The 20,015-nt window shown below is 35.1% G+C and overlaps 1 protein-coding gene across 1 annotated transcript; it reads right to left on the bottom strand.

Annotated features, from left to right (window-relative positions):
- Positions 1-4,571: 4,571 nt before the first annotated feature.
- Positions 4,572-19,416, bottom strand: LOC142640390 (sulfate transporter 4.1, chloroplastic-like). The gene is made up of 17 exons (XM_075814450.1): positions 18,915-19,416; positions 17,765-17,813; positions 16,754-16,955; positions 16,069-16,237; positions 13,680-13,745; positions 13,491-13,598; positions 10,325-10,432; positions 10,124-10,189; positions 8,869-8,929; positions 8,575-8,702; positions 7,897-7,938; positions 7,584-7,700; positions 7,079-7,130; positions 6,411-6,549; positions 6,161-6,249; positions 5,315-5,391; positions 4,572-5,223 (listed from the first exon to the last, which is right to left on the bottom strand). Exons 1-17 carry the CDS (start codon positions 19,272-19,274, stop codon positions 4,906-4,908), a joined length of 2,151 nt encoding a protein of 716 aa, XP_075670565.1. The 5' UTR covers positions 19,275-19,416; the 3' UTR covers positions 4,572-4,905.
- Positions 19,417-20,015: the final 599 nt, after the last annotated feature.

Raw genomic sequence — 20,015 nt, 5'->3', positions numbered from 1 at the left:
TGAGCACATCTTGAGGAAATCTTTTACAGGGAAACCAATTAGTAGTGTGCGTCAACTCATGGACCGTATTGATAAGTATAAGTGGGTCGAGGAGGACCAACAACAAGCTAATAGGAAGGCTAGAGTGGTCTCTTAAGATAGTAGGTTGGACAGATAACAATAACCGGCCTCAGAGGGATTTTGCTGGGCAATCTAGATCTACTAATGCTCAGATGGTTAACACGGCGTTCCAAGAACCCGTGCATCAAATCCTGGAAAAAATCAAGAATGAGCCATACTTTAAATGGTCGAACAAGGTGGGAGGGGATCCCACAAAGTGCAATCAGAGTTTTCATTGCCAATACCACCAGGAGCGAGGACACACCATAGAAGATTGCAGGACTCTGTGGAGCCATTTGGAGCAGCTGGTTAGAGGTGGGAAGTTAAAGCAATTTTTGTATCAGCCCAATGGGTAAGAAGGCCAGACAGGGTCGGGAACTCAAAGAGATGCTTCTTCAAGGCTGCCTTTGGGCACAATCAGCGTTATCCTAGCTGCTCCAGGGAGAACTGGCTCTCGTCCCTCTAAGGTGATGTCCATAACTCGGCCACTTGCAAAGGACTTTTCCCCTAAACCAAAAAGGAGTATGGTGGAAGTTCGACCCGCGCTAAGTTTTTCTAACAAGGACAAGGCTGGTACCTTGCAACCACATGATGATGCCTTAGTGGTTACCCTCAAGATAGGGGGGTATGATGTGAAGCGGGTTTTGGTTGATCAAGGCAGTAGGGCAGAGATTATATACCCTGATTTGTATAAGGGGCTAAAGTTGAAACCTCAAGATTTGGCATGTTACGATCCACCTCTAGTAGGTTTTGATGGGAAAGTTGTTATTCCAAAGCGCCAGATTAAACTACCAGTACAGACAGGTTCAGAAGTAGTCAAGGTGGACTTCATTGTAGTGGATGCTTACTCTCCCTACACTGCCATTGTGGCGAGACCCTGGCTTCATGCCATGAGGGCCGTTTCTTCCACCCTACACTTGAAAGTGAAGTATCCTTCTGGGGACTAGGTTGAGGAACTGATCGGAAGCCAATCTATGACTAGGCAGTGCTTAGTGGCTGCAATTAGGCATCAGGCTGAAGGCAAGTCCTCAACCTCTGCTGAGCAAGGATTATAGCAATCAAGGATGTCAGATTTATCTACGAGGATGGTAGAAGGGGCAAAATGTGAGGAGTTAGAAAATGTCGTTATAGGTAACGATGAGGAGAAATTATTCCAGGTCGGAGCTCAATTGCCTCCTCAAGAGAAGGAAGAGCTAATAGTGTCTCTCAGAAGGAATATTGATGTGTTTGCATAGAGTACTTATGAAGCTCCTAGGGTGAATCCAAGTTTCATTTGTCATCATTTAAATGTCAATCCAGCTAATGGCGGCTCCAGGAATTTTTTTTTCAGGGTGTTCCTTAACAAGCATAAATTACACAATCTAATAAAAAGAAAATTTTGTATATTGACAACAACAATAATCAAAAAACACGCAAATATATAAAATTTACAATTGCCTTCTACGTGGTTTTCTCATCAAATATTTGTCCATAATTCTAGCAAAAGAATAAACAATAAACTATAAGTTCATTTGGAATATTAATAAAATTATTAATTATTGTTTTTTTAGTCGTTTCATTAATTTGTTTGTCTTTTATAAATTATAATTTGTTATATTGTTGTTTCATTAATTATAAAATTATTAATTGTTGTTTAGCCTAAATAATTTAATTTGTTTGTCTTTTATAATTTATTGGTTAATTAAATTATTAATTATTATTTATTAGTTACTTCTCCCAATTAATTATTGATTAATTAAATTATTATTTATTAGTTGCACTAGCACACACCCCATATGTAGATAATCTTTTTTCGAGGAACAATAATGCAGATATATATATATATATATATATATATATATATATATATATATATATATATATATATATATATATATATATATATATATCAATGAGTACCAAAAGAGAAAGTGACATGATGGGAAATTACTTGATAAAAGGAAATTGTAAATTCCTAAATTGAACAAGCTCAATCCAGTTTTTCCTTGATTTTTTTTCCTTTCAACCATTTTTTAATTCTCTCATCTTTATCTTCCCTTCTTTTTTGTTTCACTCTTGTCTAGAATGGTTCTCATCCACACATTTAAACTTCCCTTACTTTCCCAATGCCTTGACTTATACCTTCCCAGTTCCTAACTAATCATCTCTCATCTACACGTTCAGAGGTTCTCTCTTTTTCCTATCTTTTTTTATTTCTCTCGCAAGTCTCTTCCTCTCCGCCCTTCTCAGTCTCTTCATTCTCTTCCTAACAAATCTCTTTCTCTCCCTCCTTCTCAGCCTCAGTTACAAACAACAAAAATGAAAGATTTTTTCAATTTTTTGTCATAAAAATCTCGCAAAAACATTGCATCGTCATCCGATGTTGGGCTTGATGTCGGGCTTGCCATCCGTTGTTTTTTTTTTTTTTTTTTTTTTGAGAATTCGTGGGCTTGCTACTTGCTTTGTTACAATTTTTTTTTTTTTTTCAGATTTTAGTTCAAATTTTTTTTTGGGCTTTTTTTTTTTTTTTTGCTTGAAAGAAGAAAAAAAATTTTTTTTTTTAAAAAAATTTGATGGTGTTCCTAATTTTGATTGAGGATGTTCCCAATTTTTTTTTAAGGGTAAACAAATAAAAAAATTTAATTATTATATGGATCCGGTTAATATGTGCCCTAAGGGCAAACATTAAACTATCCATTTTTGTAAACATTTTCTCGGAAATTGAAAAAGCTGTCAATACTTTTTTAATTTCTGAGAAAATATTTTCTAAGAATGAAAATTATTGTGTGCCCTTAGGGCACACATTAACAAAATCCTTATTTTATATATATATATATATATATATATATATATATATATATATATATATATATATATATATATATTTTTTTTTTTTTTTTTTTTTTCAGGTCAAGGTGTTCCCAAGAACACCCTGGCTGGATATGGCGCCGCCACTAAATCCAGCTGTCATCCCCAAAAAGCAACCACCTCAGCGTTCATCTAAGGAACATTCTGATGCTGTCAAGGAGAAGGTGATCAAGCTTAAACGGGCTGGGGCTATTAAGGAGGTGTTTTACCCCAAGTGGTTGACCAATACAATGGTGGTAAAGAAGAAAAATGGAAAATGGCGAGTATGTGTAGACTTCACAAATTTGAACAAAGCTTGCCCTAAGGACCCCTTCCCCATGCCTCGAATAGATCAATTAGTGGATGCAAGTGTAGGTCATCCTCGAATGAGCTTTTTAGATGCTTTTCAAGGGTACCATCAGATACCATTGGTTTTGGATGACCAGGAGAAGATGGCTTTTGTTTCGCCTACTGGATATTACCACTACAAAGTGATGCCATTTGGTTTAAAGAATGCAAGGTCTACCTACCAAAGAATGATGACCAGGATGTTCGAGCCATAACTAGGAAAAAATATTAAGGTTTATATAGATGATATGGTGGTAAAGAGTAGGGCAAAGTCCGAGCACATTGGTGACCTCGAAAATATCTTTGGAATTTTAAGGAAACACAAGTTGCGCCTTAATGCTTCCAAGTGTTCTTTTGGTGTTGGTTCAGGTAAATTTTTGGGTTACATGGTCACTCATCGTGGAATTGAAGCCAATCCTGATTAAATTAATGCAATTAACAATTTGTAACCCCCTTAGAATCCTAGGGAAGTCCAAAAGTTAACAGGAATGACTATTGCCCTAAATCGATTTATGTCTCGATCAGCAGACAGGTGCAGACCTTTCTTCCAGTTGTTAAATAAATGAAAGGGGTTTGAATGGACTAAGAAATGTGTCCTAACCTTCCAGTAGCTCAAAGAATACCTTCTTAGCCACCCATTATGTCCAGGCCCGAGGAGGATGAAGTTTTGTTTGCCTGCATTGCTGTAGCTTCTCATGCGGTGAGTTTAGTGCTGATACGAGTTGACAATGGAGTGCAGAGGCCAATTTATTATGTAAACAAGTTGTTACACAAAGCAGAGGTTTGTTATTTACCATTAAAGAAGGCCATCTTGGTCATTGTACATGCTACACGTAAGCTTCCCCACTACTTCCAAGCTCATACAGTCGTAGTTTTAACCCAACTTCTTCTTCAATCATTACTACTGAAGGCTGATTACACGGAAAGGATTGCCAAGTGGGGTACAATTCTAGGGGCTTTTGACATCAAATATATGTCTCGAACTTCTATTAAGGGTCAAGTTCTTGCAGATTTGGTGGCCGAGTTTGCTAAGCCTCCTTTGGAAGAGAAAGAAGAAAAGCAAAACATGAATGTAAAAACAGTTGGAATGATTTCCTTGCAAGAACCTCTATCCACTAAAATGCTAGTATAAAATCATGGCATGGCATGAATCCAGGATAACCTATGCCGTCATTCCTCGATTACCTGTAATCCTCCAAGCAATAAGATCTCAATTGGCCTGAAACAAAGATAAAATGAAACAAGAAAATGATGGGGCAAAAAAAAAGAGACCGTAGATTTGAGATTGTTGAACACAGTTTTGCTCAAAGATTTCGTAAATCAGGATTATTTCCAATGTGAAATACAAACCTTGCATTCATACAGATGGGAGAGGAGCAATACAACCTAGACAAATGCGCATTACATACAAGAATTCTAAAGAGCTACACACTAGGGTAGCCTCCCCTTCCCCAATCCCTCTCTATATCTAAGAGTTGAAGTTCATACACAGTTGTTTGTATTATACTTTACAACAAAAAGAGCCTAATTACAAGAAACAATCTAAAAATCTGATCATGCCAATTACAAGCACTGCCTTGCAAAAATATTGGCATTATTTATATATTGCTTAATCAAGCAAGCAAGCAATTCTCATGACTTCCGAGATAACAATGGCTCCAATTGAGGGTCACTGTCCTTCGAAGTTAAAGGATTTTGGCTGCCCGACTCCAAAACAGAAACCGACACATCCTCCCCTCTCTGTCTCGATAACCTCTGAAACAAGGTCGGCTTATCATCAAGTAAGGGACCTGGTGTCTTAGACGTTTCTTTCAAGCTCTGAACATGCTGAAGGCATACTTGAACAGCATCATGCACTCTCACGAAGTACCACTCTTTACCAATCAGCTCTACAAGACCAGATCTAGATAAGGTGAGCAGAACTTCGCGGTTTGGATTGGAAATGGCAATCTGCAAAGACCCAAGATGCAGCCAATGACATTATGGTATCGTGAGATTCTAAAGAAGACATTTATAAACTTCAACAAGAGGGGCACTGAACCTGGATGTCCCGTAATTTGTACTCCTGATACAAGTCCTTCAAAGCCTGAACTGCACTGGAGTCTATATATGTCACAGCTGCAATAACGATAAGAAAAAAAAAATTTGGAATGTAAATATAAGAACCTAATTTTGATGAATTATGTGAGCAAATTTGGCAGGTATAGTGGAGACTAAGGAAGTTATAAGAGTTTACAGGAGGACAATCCAAGGTATTCGTAATAGAAAACTATTTATCTTGACAACTCATAATAATTAATATCTAGTCACAACATTAAAAAATTCCAAGCATTAATCATCTGAGCCGATGCTGGTACTGTAACCTTCATATGAACCACAATACTAGCATGCATTTTTTTATTTTATTTTTTTTTTGAGAAGGCATTGCTAGGATGCACTTGAGTACTGTATTGAGGGACTAATTAACTTCATGACATAAAAAGATCTTGTGAATTTTGCAGTATAGGAAACCACCCAATAAAAGTCCTAGAATCAGAACATGTATGGGTGATACCAGCTGAAGCCATGGAAAGTAATACAATGAATAGGGGAAAGGAGTATTGCAAATAAAAGCTTTAGAGGATCACATGTAAAACAGAAATTCAGATGGAAGCAATTAAATAAAAAAATTGTATAGTTTATATAAACCATTTTCAACTCTTCCCTTCAACAGTGAATATTTCTTGCTTCAATAAAGAGTTGAAAAATATAAACACTTATATTTTTAGCATAATATGATATATACTTTTTTTTTTTTTAAAAGGGATAATACAGAATACATCTAACATCTTTACAGTGGATATGACTAACATCTAATAGAATGTGAAGCGGATGAGTAAAGACTTACGTGCCAACTCTATAATGACAAAATAAATTCTTTCAACTTCTGGCCCACGACTAGTAGATCTATCAACATCAACTTCATATTCCCGTAGCCTGACAGAGAACATATGGATAGCTTAAATACTAATTTTTTAACTTGAAGAAATTGGCAACCACTACTCAAATGTGATATAAGCATATATGATTTAACACAAGTACAATGGGAAAGCCAATGTTATCGAATTTGATCAATATAAGAAAGCATGATTCTTTACCTGTCTTTTATGTAACTTATATTTGCAAAATATATAGGAGCATCAATCCGAACAATCACAATTCCATTGTATGTATATGCTTCAGGATACTGTTTACTATTTCTATAAACAGTGGTGCCAGGAAGACGGCCCAAGACAGCTGCAATGCACCCCAAATTAAAACTTAGAAGATTTCAGGTATCAGCATACCTGAGTTCAGAAGTATTCAAAATTGAAGCTAAATACAATTGCAAACAGAAACTGTGCCAGCATTGAGCTCCTAGCTTTATCTATATACCAAACACACCCTAGGGAAAACAAACTTTCCAGAACCAGAGGCCCCTAAGGAATTATGTCTTTTGAACAGAGAAGGAAGTGGTTAAGAAATCTGATTAACAATGTTTATTAAAAACATGAGGATGTAAATTTAAGAAGCTGCTAACAAGAAATGAGAAATAAGATTGCTGTTGTTGATACCAAAGAGTAGAAGGCTTGATCAACAAAAATATAAAAAATTAAATTTATAGAAATAAGAAGATGACAACAATTATCACAACAACAATAATGAATATTAACTTACCACATATTAAAAACACAAAGCAAGCATATGCATAATATGCTCTAATAAAAGGAGCACCATGGCTCATGTAAAATACACATAGACCCCGTGATAAAATAAAGCCACTTACCAATATGTGGATTTGCTGATTCATGGATAACAAAAGCAAGCGAAGCACCAACCTACAGTTTCAAAAACATTTTAAAATCGTAAAGACAAAAGATGTATTTCTTCCAGGTTCATAGAGACAATCATGCAATACAAACCCGCATTTATTTAAGGTATATCTACCAGCCTTCTCTAGGTTACACTAATTCAAATATCACTGGATTGTTATGTGAAATATTCATTTTGCACAAAAGTGGACAAAAATTTATCTATTCATTATAAATTTTCCCAGTTAGTCTGAACCAAAAAAATTGGTGTAAATAGAGCTCAAAAAGGCATTCAGAATATATGCATGGAACTCAGATTATTATCAGATGCAATATTCTAAAATTCTCTTTTGATCCCATTTTGGGAGTTCAAAGAACAAATCCCAAAAAAGTGTTGCAAAATGCTTTTCATATATATTGCATTGATTATTATCTGAGTCCCACTACAGACTAACATAGCAAACTGCTTCAAGTACTCACCCCAACAAGGACACCAATCTCAATACCAAGGAACAATGTTGTAATGCAAGTAATGGTCCAAAGAAGAAAATCTTTCTTATCTACTCGCCATAAAAATATAGCCTCATTGTAATCCACCTGGAATAATACATCCAAACAAAAAAAGCAAAGAGTTGTGATCTGAACATGGTAACTGGTGGTAACCAGTTCTAGTCTGAAGAATGTCAACACATACTGCAAAACACTACATTCAATGTCTAACAAAAAAAAGGAGACTGATGGTGTAAACATCCTCATCAGTAACATCCTTAGCATGGAATAATAGAATACTCACCAGACCCATTACAGCAGAGATCACAATGGCAGCGAGAACACACTGAGATCACAGAGAACACAGATCCCACAGTTAACATTCCAAATAATACACTCCTTAAAGTTTGAAAGTAAGAGTAGATTATTTAAAAATAAATAAACAAATACATAAAAACCCATAAACCAGTAGTGAAGGTATGATCTCATGTCTTATAAAATACTTCACTAGGCCACAGATTCCATAACAATACAATAACAACAATAAGCCTTAGTCCCAAAATTTGGGGTCGGCTATGGATCCTTGACAAATTAGATTTAGTAGGCCACATGAATTCTTTTTCTCCTTTCTATCCTATCTAAAGTCATGCTCTTTGTTACTCCCCTAGTTGACATGTCTTTTTTAATTACTTCTACTCATGTTATTTTTGGTTCCTCTACCTTTTTTTCATTCCCTCAACTTGGATCCACTCACTCTTTCTTATCGGTTCATTACTCGCACTCCTTTGAACATTACCAAACCATCTCAAGCAACTCTCCCTCATCTTTTTGGATTCTACAACAATCCACTGATAATTTAATAAGCAAACTATTATGCTCCATTATAGGAAAAGATAGGGTAGAATATGCTATCAAGTATTGCCTGGAATTTACAACTTACAATCCCAACTGAGAAAAGAAATGTATTATAGTAGAAACAAACCTGGGGTATATATTCAAATAATGGAGTCAAAAATAAAAGGGCACAGCCCATTATGATTCCTGTAACAATTCCAGCCAAGCCAGTTTTTGCTCCACTTTCATGATTCACAGCAGACCTGGAAAAGGAACCTGCATTCAAAATACATGAACATACTTTTATAAACAGGAAATTATATCAACACTTTTGTTATAAAAGAATTACAAAGAAATGAAGTGGATCATTTCTGTCAACACTCAGTTAATTTTTAATCTTGGACTCATGTTTGCAGCTCTTAGAACCTCACAGAAGTATCACCTGTGGTGGGGTATGCTGAAAAGAATGAACCAATAACGTTGGCTACTCCAAGACCAAACAACTGTTTCAAACAAATAGAAGATTTATTAGAAATTTCTTTGCTCAAAATAATGATTACATAATGTCCTATTACTAAAAATACTAATTACTATCATAAGACCTTTCACAACCCAGTTCTTCCCTCCACAGCAACCCCCCTCCCCCCTTTTCTCCCCTGGGTATGCACCCACGCGCATGTAATACAGCATTCATTTTTAAAATAAATAATAATGTTTAGTATGCAAACTTCCATAAGGACCATAACCAATGCAAATACAAAGTTCATATCTTTCTCATCTTTTATTATGGTGAGTAATGCATTCCTATGAATTAAAAGTGGGGAAAAAACAAAACAAACAAACAAAAAAATGGGAGATCTATAGTAAAAGATGCAGAGAATAAAAAAATAGTACTTTTTATGAGAAAGAGATCATTGCCATAACAAAGAGACCAGGTTTTCAGTCCATTAATCCCACTCATGAAAAATTTATTATTGCTGAAACTTCAGTCCCCAATCCAATGTTGTCACCCCTTTTTAGCTCATTACCCAAGTAGTAGAAAAATAGAACACAATGTTGACTTCATTCTTGTAATATGAGCATCTACTTACATATATGTAGTTGAAACTTCATTCCCCTAAACCAATAAAATTATTCAACCACATGAAACATAGCAAGGACATGCTTCAAAAACAAAAATTTATCATGAAGATTAAATAAAAGCATGCTTTCAAAAGTTAAGATTTGAGCCCCAATTGTTCCAAATGATACATGCAACTAATGTTTAAAACCCCCATGGAAATTAGATTTTATACTGCTATAAATAGCAGAACACAAGCATGTTTCTGTTTTTTCTTTTTCTTTGTGAGGACTAAGTTTGCTTGTAGATGCTTCACAGTAAAGACCTTCACGCTTAAGCCAACAAATTATTTTGAGAAGAATGTCATGCAATATTTAACATTATCCAAGTTGGGTGCACGCACGCACACACGCACAAATGCACAGCCACACAATGTGCAGACCTTAAGCAAGCAAATATTTTGGAAAAAAAAAAAAAAAAAGTCATGCACCAACGACACACATGCACAAACACACGCCCACACAGCGTGCAGGCCTTCATGCTTAAGCCAAAAAATATTTGGAAAAAAAAAAAGTCATGCACCAAAGACACAGGCACACAACATTTCAATTTTCATGTTTTTTTTTAGAAGCATTACCTCTTGATTGGAATCCAACTCATACCCATTCTTTGCTGCTAATGCTTTTGCAATCCCCACAGATTCCTAGATTTCAAAAAAAATATAAATATATACACACACACACACACACACACACACACACATATATATATATATGTAAATACATTAGTAATAAAACTAAAATATTACAAGAGTAATAATTAACATAACTTGTCTTACCAGTATAGCTACACCAGTGATGAGAGCTGCAGTAGGAATCAAAGACAATGCATACCCAAAACTTTTAGGAATAGAAAATTTTGGAAGGCCCTGAGGTATATCTCCTACCTAAAACAGCACCAAGAATCTTTTATCAGTCATGTTAAAAATATACGCCTAAGTTATGTAGGATATATCTTTCATGAAAGAACATAAAGACAACTAAATGGAACATACAAAACATATATGAATAATTGACAAACAATTTTAACTTAAGATTTCTGTTTTACACAAGTTTACGTCATTGGTTTGGATTCCAATCCCTCCACTTCTTCTCTCCAAAAACATCCATTTTCCATCTGAAACCTCTGTGAACAGATTGCATATCGACATAGGTGCTTCTCATACTCAATGCATTCTTTGCCAAAATTATATTTTAGTTAATTTTTCTCCAAAACTTGTAGGGGATACAATTGAAGCTTTGAATGATCAGAGGAAAAAATTATTACTTGTTTTAATACTAAAGTGAAAGCAAATGCATGTATATAAGCAGAAGTTTGGGGTTCTGGTATCTCCCTATCTCCTGCACACTTGTACATGCATGCTATTATCTCGGGAAGTATCATAATGACATATCTTTATATAGCTCATATTAAAGTTCTAGTGCCGGTGTAATAAAATTTGTTTAATTATTATTTTTTACATCTAGTTTATCTAATCAACACCAAAATGCCTCTTCTTTTCCAAGTCTTTCCTATTCCCTATATAATGATATTGTTAGAATAATGGTTTAATGATTAACTTCACTCTTTCCTACCAGCTTAAACTTTTGGGATAAATGATAATTTATCATAGTATCAGAGCAAGTAGTCCTAAGTTTGAACTATCTCCACTCTACCTCCCATATAAAAAGTTAAAAATCTAATGTCTTGAGCCACACTCATAAGGGCTAGTTAAAGGGAGTGTTCAAATAATAGCTAAATGATTATATTCACCATTTACTAATAGTTTAAGCTTTTGGGATCAAGTGATAGTTTGATAATTCACAACAACGGTGTAGTAGATGCAACAATGTAAGTTTCTAAATAAAAAATACAACCATTCATCATATTCTTCATAAAATTCATTTGCTATTAGATGTGGTTTAGTCGCCGTATAAAGTTATTTAACATCACTAAAAACAAGGAGGTACTCAGTACACAAAGCTCCCACATTTGCGGGTCTAGTGGACTAAAAGTTATAGTTTCAAGAATCAATTTAATAAACCCATCAAATAGTTGTAATTTCCAATTTTTAAATTCCAAAAGCTAATCAATGATAAGATAATTTCTACAATTGGCTCTTGAATATTTCACTGGTAATTGCTAATTACACATGACTCAATAGGTTTTGAACCATGACCTCACTCTAATCTCTTTTTTACGGAAGGAGAAGGTAAAATTTGAGCTAGAGCTCCTTGGCAATCGGTCTTCGATATTAATCTGTGCTTGTTTCTCTGGAAAATTTTATTTTATTTATTTGCATTTTTTGATAACCAATAATTACAAGTAAAATGTGGCGACTAGATTGGAAAGTATTCAGAGGAATTTCCTTTGGGGGTCTTCTGAGGGGGGTTTCAAATATCCTTTGGTGGCATGGGATAAGGTGTGTTTACCCGTTGAGATGGGTGGATTGGGGTTAAGAAAGGTGGTGCCGTTTAATCAGGCTTTATTAGGGAAGTGGCTGTGGAGATATGGCCATGAAGATACCCACCTGTGGCGTCGTGTTGTCTCTACAAAATATGGCGAGGATCAAGGGGGGTGGAGGACTAGGGATTGCAGGAGGTCCCATGGGTGAGGCCTTTGGAGAAGCATTAACGAAGGTTGGGAGAACTTTTCTAAGCATCTTTCTTTTGTAGTGGGGGAAGGCACTCGTATCCATTTTTGGCATGACAGGTGGATCGGTGACGTTACTTTAAAAGTTCTCTATCCTAAGCTTTATGTGTGTTCAGCGGTCAAGGATGCCTATATCTCTGAGGTTTTGTGGATTCCAGAAGGGGGTACTGTTAGAGTGTGGAATTTAACGTTTTACAGAGCCTTTGAATATTGGGAATTGGTTGCTTCGCATTCTCTTCTCCAGTTTATCCAATCTCGTATTCCATAAGGTAGTAGGAGAGATACCCTTTACTTGCGGCTTAAAGGGGATGGTATGTTTGACACTCGGTCTTACTACCTCGCGATCTAGGATGCTCTGAATTCTTGGCTTCCTTGGAAGGGGGTTTGGAAACCTAAGATCCCTAAGTGCGTGGCGTTCTTTTTGTGGTCTGCTGCTCATGGTCGGATCCTCACCTTGGACAACTTTATGTTTAAGGGTTGGCCTTTGGTTAATAGGTGCTGTTTGTGTTGCAAGGATGGGGAGTCGGTTAACCATCTTCTTCTGCATTGTCCTGTTACCCATTCCCTATGGTCTTGTATGCTTCAGGCCTTTGGGATTCTTTGGGTTATGCCAGGATTGGTGGCGGATTTGATATCTTGCTGGCATCAGTGGCATGGAAAGGATAAGTCGAACATATGGAACTTGGTTCCAGGGTGCTTAATGTGGATTGTGTGGTTGGAACGAAATCGTCGTTCCTTTGAGGACAAAGAGAAGACCTTGGTTGAGTTAAATCTTTTATGTCAGCGTAGTCTCTTAGAGTGGTCTCATTGTTGGGGGTTTACTAATTGCTCTTCTCTCTCTGAGTTTTTGTCCTCCCTTAACTTAGTTTCCTAGTAGTTTTTTTTTTCTTATTGTTCATCATCATGAACTTCTTGTATGACTTTCTTTCTATCATTTATATAAGCATTCAAATTACCTATCAAAAAAAGTAAAATGTTGTAGCATGCTAGACATTATCCCTAAAATTAAGCTCTAGAAAATACAATTTCATCATGTTGGAAAAGAAGTGAAAGATATGTTTCTGTTGGAAAAAAGGAATCTGAACTTCTACTTATCTAGTCAATTAAGATTTGATCCAAATTATGTAGTTGAAAATTTCATAGATGTTTAGAAGATTATTTTTTGATGGTGGATTTGTGAATGCTAATTTCTGGTTGACATTACATGAGCAAACATAAAACGTGGTCTTTAGTTCATTATTCTAGAACCATGACTATATTACTAGATTCAATACCTAATGATTAAAAGTGAGTCTTATATATGCCATTCTCACCAAAGATATGGAAGCTGGATGAAATATTTTCACAAAAGTTGTACCCAAAACGACTGCTGTGAGGGGACCTGCAGCTCTAAGGAATCGCAAGTACTTCCTTGATTTTCCCTAGACATGAAATACCAAAATCATAAGTAAATTCCTGTTGAAGACTAATCTTCCTTCAAAACAAAGACAATAAACTCATACCAGATGCTTCATGATCACAAGTATCGCAAGAATGATGGATCCCATTACAAAAGGGGGCCATGAAAACTACAAAAGGAAAAACCTGTTATAGTTAAAAAAGGAATTGATAAGTGAATATACCAGGAAACATAGATGACTGTCAAATGAATGCCTTAGCATGGGAAATATTCAGTTATGCATATTGAATGGCTACCATGGTTAATTAGATAATATTGCAGAGTGAAGTTGCCAAGGTACTGATGGAAACTAACCATAAAGTAAATTACACCCATTTTCCCTTTTTCCAACTCAGTTTAGCTTCCTATTTTAGCAAGTTCATATTTCAAACCAACTTTTAAAGTCAAAAACTAGGTTTGAACTAATTTGCCTTCATATATATATATATATATATATATATATATATACACACACACACACACACACAAGATCGGTTCAAGTTACACCTAGTGTAACTCTTAGAGTTGCACATTTTCCATTAGATTTAAGTAGATTTAATTTCTGTTTGGATACCGCTTATTTTGCTAAAAACTGAAAACATTGTAGCAAAATAATTTTTAAATGTGTGAATAGTACTGTAGTACTCAGTTTTAAAATTTTTTTTTCTGAATAAAGTACTTGTGGGTCCCGTGAACAGAGCACGAGACCCACTGGAAAAGCATAATTTTGCCTTCTCTTCCTGCACAGGACCCACAGTGCACGTGAAACGCTCTTCTCAAAAAATAAAAGTGAAACGCAAACGCAGTCAAATTCAGCACTATCCAAACGAAGGCTTAATAGTCAAAAAAAGAAACTCATTAATGCTGATTACCACCTCATTTATTATCCCTTATTTATGAATTTCCATACCTGTCTCTACTTCCAAAACATTCTCACATTCTCTCTCTAGCCTCATCTACTCTCTCCTCCTACGTACCCTCTCATGGCCCAAATCTGAATCTTTCTCCTCCACCGCTCCCAACACAAATTCCACCTCCATGGCCATAGGGTGTGTTACCAATAGCGAAAAAAGCTGCAGCTGGCAGACACCGATATTACCTTCTATGAGGTTTGTGGGTTTTCCTTTCTTCATGCTGAAAAGGCTAATAGACATTGTTAAATTTTTTATTGGACTTCAAAGCTTTCAATTTTAATTATTGCTACCACACATACACTTCTTAAACAGATCTAAAGCTCTTTTCTGGTTGTGCATTCTTGTTTTGTTGTTCCATGTAGCAATTTAATTTGTAAAAGGTTTTAGGTTCTAGCCTTCCACATTTTGTAGCTCACTAAGGACTTTCTGCCTTTGTTGTTTCCACCTTAGACATTGTTAAATTGTCACAACCAAAAAAGAGCTTTAGATCTTTTTAAGAATTGTGTGTGGTAACAATAATAAAGATTGAAAGCTTTTGAGTCCCATAAACAATTTAACAATGTCTATTATGGAAGTCAGGTGGCAGCGGCTCTTTTCGCTATCAGAGACCCACCCTATTATGGCCATGGAGGTGGAATTTGCGTTGGGAGCGATGAAGGAGAAAGATTCAAATTTGGGCCATGAAAGGGTGCATAAGAGGAGAGAGCAGATGAGGCTAGAGAGACAATGTAAACACATTTTGAGAGTAGAGACAGGTATGGAAATTCATAAATAGGGGGATAATAAATGAGGTGACAATCAGCAATAATGAGTTTTTTTTATTTTTACCGCTAGATCTTCTTAAATCCAATGGTGTAGAAAATGTTTAACTCTAAAGATTTACACAAGGTGTAACTTGAATCCATCTATACATATATAATCTCAAATTTTTGACAGGTTTCTATAGGTTAACAAACTACCAACTGTGATGGTCTGCGATGGTCTTCTTCAATTAAACATTGTCTCTAATTTAGGACATTCTTCTACATAAGAGCAAGTATGTACAGAAAAGGTACTGAAATTTTTAAATATATATAGATGCTTGGACTTTACCTATTGATTTACCATATATTTCCTCTAGAAAAAATTATGACAAAACTCATAAAAATTGACTTTACTTGACTGGGTAAGAAATTCAGGAGAAAATACCATTACAAATTATAGTAAATGGAATAAATGTGTAACTATAAGATATTTAGAGATTTCTGATTCCCCATAAGAAATTACAAAAGAGTCAATGCAAAAGGCATACTTGCAGAAGGATTTAAATTGTTTGTGCTAAATAGATCTTACAAATAGAAATAAATGATTTCACTCAATAGAACATACAGAACTTTAAACATTCTATTTGAAGTCTGGTATCAACTTGTTAGTAGTTAGTATAAACCAACTCATAAAGTATTAAATCAAAGAAAAGGGAAAAATCAACATTTCTACTGAAGATGCAGAGATATGAATAAACTAATATGCAAAGGGTATACCACCGCATCCAAAGCATACCCCATCTGCTCCAGCTATGATACTCTCAATCAATGGCACAATCTTGCTACTCCGTACTATATCATAGCCCAGAAAGTATTTTGCTTGAGATAGGGCAATTACAACAGCTGAAGCAGTTGTAAAGCCAGAAATTACAGAGTGGCTGATGAAACGAATAAGCCACCCCAGCCTGAAAGTTCAAAGAATAGATGCATTAGTTATAAAAGGCATCAAAATATCAGAGTATGTATTTATTAAAATGAATCATAAAATTGGAGAATAACTATTATTATAACAACGATTTTTTCTTAAGAAAAACTAAATGTGTTTATCAAAATAAAAAAATAAAAACTAAATGTGAAATAACGAAGGTTGGGAACCATGCAAATCCTCAGCCCCTGCCTCACTGTTAAAAAAAGAAAAGACAAGCTAGATGCTTAGTGGTCAGTTTATGTAATAATACAAACAAATTTAGAAAATGCCATTTATCTAACAAAAATTCTCTAAACACCATATGTTCCTCATCATGAGATAAAAAAGGTCATTATACAGCTTAAGAATTGTGTTTAGTAATATCATGACCCCCACAAGCAAAGAATCTAAATTGGTGTATAAGATATATTGTTCTATATGAATAAAATAGTCAACAAATTCAGCACAAATTTAATGCTGTAACTTATTCCATGAAGAGAATGATAAGCAGAACCTTAAGAGCCCCATTATGCATTCCAGTATCCCGACCATAAGCGCCAATAATATTGCAAGTTCTGTGTATAACTCATCAGATGAATCAACAATTCCACCTAAGACATTGGAGACCAGGAGAGAAACGAGGGCGACAGGACCAACTGCAAGCTGACGAGATGACCCAAAGATGGCGTACACAAATAAAGGCACAAAACCAGAGTCTGCCTTGCAAAATCAAGTCACAATCCCAAAATTAAATAAGCAGCTATGATACAGAAATAAGGACACAATTCAGATATTTATGTAAAGTACTAAGGTATTTTTTTTTTTTTTAGATGTAAAGTAATGAGGTGTAATAAAAAATAAAGATAATAAAATAACAATTTTCAGAATGAAACTTTTCTCATAATTAATGTATGCCAAATATGCAAAACTGTCAGTGCATCATCAAGTAGAAGTACAGTAGAGCCAAATCAAATATCAAAGTTCAAAACTTTACATTTTTACCAGAAAGTATTTTCCATTATAATATACTCAACTCAAACTGAATAAGGTCAGATACATGGATCTTATTTTTACCATTCACCCTTTCAATTTTAATGTCTCTCACCTCTTACATCTTAAAAAAATGATAAATCAACTGTTACAACAAGTGGGGGAGAGAGAATTCGAACCTTGGTTCTCCTCATAAAGAGACCAAACAATGCCACTGAGCTATAAAGCTCTTGGCTGCATCTTTAAAAATTATAATCTTTCTACTCATGCTTTTGACTCTTTCACCTCCCCTACTTGAAACCATCTGAATATAATTGCCAAAATGGATAAAGACAATATTTCTTGCAAATGAGTAATAGTTAAAATGGCATTTCTCCCTCTTATAAGAATAGGCGGAGGGTAAGGTCCCAGATTCAAAACCCATTGCTTACATGTGTAACTTACGAAAATAAAATTCAAGACAATATTTCTCAATACTCTCAATACAAAAGCAACTCATAAATTTTTGTTACATGAGATTTGGTTATGCACTTACAAAGTCCGTATATTGGTTCAAGCCCAGCTAATTTTGCATAAGACATTGCCTGTCATTCACAAGAAACAGTCAAAAAATTGAACTTGCACCCAACACATGTAATTTAAATATGTGAGTAAAATTAGTTTTTTTTTTTTTTTTTTTAAACCATTCTCATTCCAATATGGAAAACAATTAGATGTTGAAATCAACTAGGCAATAGATGCTTCATGGGTTTGCCTAACCAATCAACAATAATCCAAGTGCTTAACACATCACAACCAAATCTCAAGCCAAAGCAATGCCAACTTTTCTAAACCATAATTAGTTTAGAAATTAAAGTCATCATTTCGTTCCCAAAAAAAAAAAATTACAGTCATAATCATAATCTTTGGCACGGGTCTGTAATAGCTAATAAACAGTAATCAAAAATTAATTTTAAAAAAGCAAAAATAAATTATGAAAAATCATTTATACCCATTAAAATTAGCCTAAACCATATCAGATATCATATCAAACCCAAAAAATAAATAAATAATTCTGATTTTCTCACATATGAACTTTTCACTTATTTCAACGTTAATTATGACAAGTGGACTATGACTTTGGACAAAATCGCCGACTTGAATCGTAGAAATCTGTCCAATCATCAACAGTTAAGTGCTCAAAAACGATGAAAATCGTATTACTCCGTTTGGATTCCGAGAAATCACAGGAAAAAAAAAAAAAAAGATTATAAAGAACAATCCAGCTTTAGTTAAGCTGAAACTAACAAAATAAATTCAATACGAAATTCTCTCCTCTCTTTTTTTTTTTCACTCAATTTTCTCATCAACCAAACAGAAACAAAAATCACACAAATCTTAGTGCTTAACTCTACCAACCAAATCAACAAACAAACATGTTCAAAACGATGAAAATCATAAAACACTCCGTTAGGTTCCCGAGAAATCACAGGAAAAAAAAAATCAGCCAGTAATTTCATTATTCTCAACGTCAAAAAAAAAAAAAGAACATAAAGCAAGAGTCCAGCATAGTTGAATAAATTGAATACGGAATTCTCACTTCCGTCCTTTTCGTCCATTTTCTCGTCATCCAAACAGAAACTAAAATCACTGAAATCTTAGTTGCCGTAATTGATTTGACTTAGAGAGGGAGAGAGAAGGATCACCTGCGGGACGAGCATGACGCCGACGGTGGTACCGGCCATGAGATCGATCTGCAAGTACTCTCTCCATTTGTAAGTCCGAATCCAACGGTAACAAGGGAGGAAGAGCTCGATCCAATTGTGCCAACTCATTCGCCCAACCTTCGTCTTCCACTTCGAGAAAAGCGCGCTAGGAAAAGAACCAGAACCAGAACCAGAACCCGAACCCGAACCCGAACTCGAACACGCCGTGTTCGGGTGCAGCAACGGGATGATCTTGACGGGTCGGGTCAACGTGGTCGTCGTCGGCATCGAACTGTTGGAATTCGAGTCGCCGGAATCCGCGAGGTTCGGAGCGCTGGGCGATGCGTACGTTATCTCCATGCGCACCACCGGCGCATAATAGTAACAAGATATACTAGAGAGTGTGGGTTTGTGTATCTATTAAAGCGAAAATATCTCCCTGCTTGGCTCGTTTCGCTGCGTCCTTTTGAAAGTGTGGGATTTTTGGGTGGGCGAGAATGGTCGCGGTTTTTTTGCCTTTATGAAGTACACGACAAAGTTTATTACAACAACTCAGACTTTTGGTTACTTCAGTTTTAGTTTTACCTGCAAATCAATTGGCATTTCAGTGGGAATTGGAATATTTTGACATGTTTGTTTCTCCTTGCAATGGCTAATATATATATTGTACAGAGGCCAAGTCACTCAATTTAATCTAGACCTCAGGAAAATATTTTATTGAAAATAAAATAATTAATTGTTTTAACGGCTATTTCCAATAAAAATAGGGTAAAATTTTTTCTAAAATAGCATATTAACGATACTTTGTTTTTAATACTATATTTACAATATGTTTATAACAAATTTTAAATAATAGGTAAATATTGGCTATTATTGATAGACAAAAAAGTAATACAATTGGTGAATTCAAATTATAACCAATAACCATTTACTATCTATAATTTGTTATGAATATATTATAAAAATATTATGAAAAATCTTAAAAATTTTATTACAATTATATGTATTTTTTATAAACGTATAGACGGTAAAGTCTTAGTGACGTTTGGTTGTTAATTGTTACACATTTTGATGATGTGACATTAACGTTTTTTGCTTATT

This window comes from Castanea sativa, chromosome 6 (genome assembly GCF_040712315.1).
Source record: "Castanea sativa cultivar Marrone di Chiusa Pesio chromosome 6, ASM4071231v1".
Classification (NCBI taxonomy): Eukaryota; Viridiplantae; Streptophyta; class Magnoliopsida; order Fagales; family Fagaceae; genus Castanea; species Castanea sativa.
Note: the sequence above shows the minus strand (reverse complement) of the source record. Positions and strands in the feature narration are given on the sequence as shown.

What these genes read in the sequence shown, in the direction of transcription:
- LOC142640390 (XM_075814450.1), bottom strand. Translation starts at nt 19,274, where the DNA reads ATGGAGATAACGTACGCATCGCCCAGCGCTCCGAACCTCGCGGATTCC. An exon ending in TGCATAATGGGGCTCTTAAG is followed by an intron (nt 16,238 to 16,753) that starts GTTCTGCTTATC and finishes TTGAACTTTCAG; the next exon opens with GCTGGGGTGGCTTATTCGTT. An exon ending in TGTCATTATAGAGTTGGCAC is followed by an intron (nt 5,392 to 6,160) that starts GTAAGTCTTTAC and finishes TCGTTATTGCAG; the next exon opens with CTGTGACATATATAGACTCC.